At 33.0% G+C, this 5,235-nt stretch overlaps 1 protein-coding gene across 1 annotated transcript; it reads right to left on the bottom strand.

The window, feature by feature from the left end:
• Positions 1 to 2,238: 2,238 nt before the first annotated feature.
• On the bottom strand, positions 2,239 to 2,808 carry LOC110906793. Its single transcript, XM_022151870.1, has one exon. The coding sequence runs from the start codon at positions 2,806 to 2,808 to the stop codon at positions 2,239 to 2,241; it is 570 nt and encodes a 189-aa protein (XP_022007562.1).
• Between the last annotated feature and the right edge of the window lie 2,427 nt (positions 2,809 to 5,235).

Below are 5,235 nucleotides of genomic sequence, written 5' to 3' on the forward strand. Positions count from 1 at the left end.
TGATGTAAAAACAACCAAGGAGGGTCATGAACATACAATAAATAATGAATAAATACAACTAGTCTAAGGAAAACATCAAGTAATGTGTGGATTTACATGTAGGATAGCCCAAGCTAGTCCTATAATCACACAAACATCAAGCATTAGGCTTGTTCATTACTTGTGGGTTAAAACCCAAACAAAACAGAAAGTATGTGAGGTTTACACCTCTGATTTCACATGTCTCAACCTTGTTTTTAAGCCTAACCAACCATAAGATAGGTTGTAAGCATCAGGACATAGGTTTGAGTGAGTTAAACTCAAGTTTAAGTAAGTACTGATAAAGATTAATGAAAACAAATTTGAACAGTGGACTTTGAAGCCTATTTGCCGAAGTTCCAGGGGTTTATTCATTGAGAAACACCCATGGAATCGAAGATAAGGTCAAGCCAAGCGTCTTGGAAAAAGAATGAGCTAAAACGGATGAGAAATGAAGAAGTTATGCCCATTTTCGTAAAGCTCAATGAATCTGTCCGAACTCTGATTTGCAGCAACGTTTTTGAGTGATTGAGAGAGTTGTGAGGGTGTTTCTAAAATGTAAAAGACTTGGGAGGCCTTGGGTATTTATAATGAACTAATTAGGGTTGGTTTTGGGAGGATAATTAATGCTAAAAATGGTTTAAAACTCAAAAAAAAAAACATCAAAACCCGCTAAAAAACGCGCTGGATTGCGGCCTGATTAAAGCTGGTTGCTGTTGACGAGTTGATATATAAAATATGAGCTGGGTTTCTTCACATGTGAAGACCCAGCTCAGCTGGCTGCGCGCGTGTTGTTTGGGACGAGTGACCCGGGTTCGAGTCCCGTGGTCAGCGTTCTTTTTATTCCTTTTTATTCCTTGTTTTATTATACTTTCAAATATTACCAAATTAGTCCCTGCACTTTAATTAACCATGATATATTATTTAGAAAGGGAACTAACCTCATTTTAAACTTGACTAACTAAGTTATATTATAAAAGAAAGAAACTAACTTATAGTTTTAAACTATAGTTTACTAACTTTAATATTTAATGAGGTTAAATAGATTATTAATACAAATAAACTTTTAAATAACAAAATTAATTAGTTTAATTAATTTAATTAGTTTAAATAATTTGAATAATAACCATATTTATTACGAATAATATTCTTTAAACGTTTATTTATTTCACGAAGCTTTCGAGTCTCATTATTCTAAGAGTTTTACCCAGTTTAACGAGTATCAAGTGTCGGTAAATAACGAATCAAGAACCCATGAATCATATTTCGTTCAAAAGGTGTATATTTCACAAGTTTCATGTATTTGCAAGATTGGCACGAAGTTTCCAAGAATTACGAATAAGCATCAATTGTTTCACGAAGTCGAATGTATGAGCATGTATACGGTATGTACAACATGTATTTGACAAAATACGAGTTTTATTGATAATCCAAGTCTGGGATTTTACGATGATTACAAAGAAAGAACGATTACAAGGACGCAAGATTTCCAAAAATAGAGTTCAAGCAATGGTTTCTAAGTATGGAAAGTATGAAAACGCAGGGCGTTACACGTGAGATGTGGCCTAAACGTTGATACCATAATTTAGATGATGTTTCCAAATCATGTTTTCGTTTTCGTTTGTTGATTTTCTCATTTACGTTATATGACAACAAAGATTTCGAAAAGCTATGATCTAGTTCTAACTTATAGAGATTTCCATCCAGATAACCACAACCAAGAACTTGGGATTTTAAACTAATAGTGACCTTTCCATGTCCATGTAAAATTTCAAAACCATCATTGTCAAACTTTGATACTGATACTAAATTCCGAGTAATTTTCGGTACATATAATATATCATAAATTTTAATACAATGACCAGTTTTCATAATAAGTTGCATGGTTCCTATGGCCTCAACTTCAAGTTCTTTCCCTCATCCCGTTCTAATTGTTCTTTGCTTTCTTTCCAGCCTCTGGATTGTAAAGAATCCCTGTGTGGAATTGGTAACATGAACCATTGAACCAGAGTCAACCCACCATGTGTTAATTGGTACATTAATATTAAAGGATTCAATTATCATAAATGCATCAGTACCTTTCTTAGCCAGCCATTCCTTGAATTTTGAACAATCTCGTTGCAAGTGCCCTTTGTTATGGTAGAACTTGCAACGAGACTGTCCTTTGGAGACATTTGGGCTGGAAACAGTATTTGAATTAGCTTTCTGGACTTTGGAACTTTACCCTTTAAAATTTCCCTTCCTTTTCACTGACTTAGTGGTAGCGATATAAGCAACTTCTGGCTGCTCTAGTTTTAAACGTTCCTCTTCCTGCACACACATTGCTATCAACTCACTCATTGTCCATTTGTCTTTCTGAGTGTTATAGTTGATCTTAAAAGCATTAAAACGTGCAGGAAGAGAAGTCATGATGAAGTGTACTAGAAAACCGTCGCTTATTTCCATGTCTAATCCCTTTAACTTATGGGCCATGTCGCTCATCATCATTATGTGCTCACGCACACCACTAGTCCCTTCATATTTTGTGGTAAGCATCTTCAAAATTAGAGAACTCGCATGTGCATTAGAAGATCCCTTGAATTGCTCCTCAACTGAATTCAGATATTCTTTGGCATTTTCTGAATCAGGTATAGCTCCCCTAATGGCACTTGAGATGAAATTCTTGATAACCATAAGAGACATTCTGTTAGACCTTTCCCACTTTTCATGCTTTATTTTCTTATCTGTAGTGCTTTCAGCAGTCAGAGCAGCAGGAAGGTCATGCCTCAGGGCATAATCAAGATCCACCATACCAAGAGTAAGTTTAACCGTATCCCTCCATGTGGCAAAGTTTGCCCCAGTCAATAATTCAATTCCAAGGCTAGGGCTAAAAGTGGATGCTAGATCAATACAAACAGAAGAGTTAGAGTAATCTATTTAGGGATAATCAAGCATGGCAGACAAAAGATAAGTACATTGAAGATAAAATTCATTATAAAACCAAAATAATAGATTAATTAAAATTCTACCTGAATTTTGGCTTCGCTTTGCTTTGGCTTTGACCAAAATTCAGACTTTATGAACATACATAAATAAAATGTTGTCTTGATGTTTTACATAAACTTTGGCTTCGCTTTGGCTTTGACCAAAATTTATGTATTATAAACATACCATAATAGACTGACTTGTCCCATATGAATTTTGGCTTCGCTTTGGCTTTGACCAAAATTCATATACGATGAACGTAAAATTAAAGCACATAAATATACCATAACACCTTTGGGCAAGAAATGATATATCTATGTAATTAGGCTTATAATTATTATATATATCATTAGACAATTTACCTTTAGGTTCATTGTTTAACAATACATGTAATTACATAAAAATGGAATATCATCACTTATTTTATTTTTTAAGAAACTAAAAGAAACAATAATTATTTGTTTCACAGTTCATCAAAACAATTTTCACAAATAATATTATCCCTTAACAATAAATGTATCCATGAGATGATAATTATAAAATTTCAATTTTCAGATACTAAATAAATGATGTGGCCATAAAAAATCCACCGTCTTAAAATCAAGAGTTAATTACATAGTTAGTCCCTGTGGTTTGCACAAAATAACATACTTAGGTACTAATAGTTTAAAATCACCTTCTAGGGTATTAAGTTTTCATTTTGTAACATTTGGAGGTATTAACTTCTAGGGTATTAACATAGGTAGTCCATGTGGTTTGCACAAAATAACATACTTAGGTACTAATAGAATGTGATTTTAAGCCTACAAATAATGTTAATACCCCCCAAACGTTATAAAATGAAAAGTTAATACCCTAGAATGTGATTTTAAACTATGAGTACCTAAGTATGTTATTTTGTGCAAACCACAGGGACTAACTATGTAATTAACTCTAAAATCAAATAGTTATCCATACATACACTTACAATAAGGTATCCATATAATGTGCTTAGAATAAGGCATGGATACTATTGAATAATTCAAGTATATTTAGAACGACGTAATTTACTTTCAAATAAATACAATTATATAAGGCATCATTTTCAAATAAATTTGATTGTGTACATCTTCTGTAAAAACAACTTTACAATTTAAATATTTAGAATGCCAATTTCAAGTGCTTCTTTTATAAATTAATTATTTTAATCTTAATCTATAACAAGCAACGCATATCTATCTATTATACTAAATGAATTCTCTTAGGCCACAAGGGCTATTCTTAGCCAATCATTTTGATGATGTGGACATGCTCTAAAGGCTGATAATTGAGAATGAGCGCCAATCTAATTTTCTTTATTCTCCTTCCTCTTCAATTCTTCTTCAATTCATATCCAATGCTCTCTTCTCCTTCTCACGTACGTTTCTTCACCCTGTCTCTCTCTTCAATCAAATAAATCTTTCCTTTTTCCTTATTGTTTCCCTTTTCATCGTACAGAAACCCTAGGTTTCTTCCTTTGCTTCTTCCTTTGCGGCTTTATTCTTGGTATAGTTAATTTCAAGGTTACAATCTTTCATAATTATTTTGTTTTCGTATTCAAATCTCCCAGTACCTCTCTGAAAGTTGAAGCACTGATGTCATCGCACCATCAAAGTTGTCGATTTTAAGGTCATCGCTCTCTCTGGCTCATGAAATCAAGGTATGTCAATTAGTGTAAGGTGTTTCCCCAATTTTTGTTCAATTATCTTCTTCTCCATCATTTTTTTGTTCAAATTAGGGTTTTTTTTTAAATGATTGGAATGCGATGGGGACAGAGGATTTTGGTAAATCTTGTGACTAGGAAAGTTCATACATGTTGTTCGATGAAATGCCTGAAGAACATTTTTAATATTTTACCATTGTGTTACACTGATATGGGTAGGTTTTTGATATTTACCATTGATGTGTTCGTTGATAACCGGTTTTACATTTGATCGGATATACTTTTGTTATGTGTTATTATTTTCTTTGACATGGAGTTTTGTTAATTTGACTAAATATATTATAACTTGAGCTTTATTAATGTACAATTAAAATTTGGGACCTGTGCAATATACATGTCTAAGCCAATCCTATTTTGATGTCACCCAACCCATTCATGTTTGCCACCTCCGGTTATTTTCTAGATTTTTTTTATGTTTCAGTGCGTCTTATAATGGCTAATATTACAATTTATTGAATAATTTGTCCTCAGGCACATATATTGGATCTACAAAAGAAGCTATCATCGATGCA

Source organism: Helianthus annuus, chromosome 14, assembly GCF_002127325.2.
Source record: "Helianthus annuus cultivar XRQ/B chromosome 14, HanXRQr2.0-SUNRISE, whole genome shotgun sequence".
NCBI classification, from domain to species: Eukaryota; Viridiplantae; Streptophyta; class Magnoliopsida; order Asterales; family Asteraceae; genus Helianthus; species Helianthus annuus.

Excerpts from the sequence above, each read along its gene's own strand:
- LOC110906793 (XM_022151870.1), bottom strand. The coding sequence starts at position 2,808 with ATGGTGGATCTTGATTATGCCCTGAGGCATGACCTTCCTGCTGCTCTG.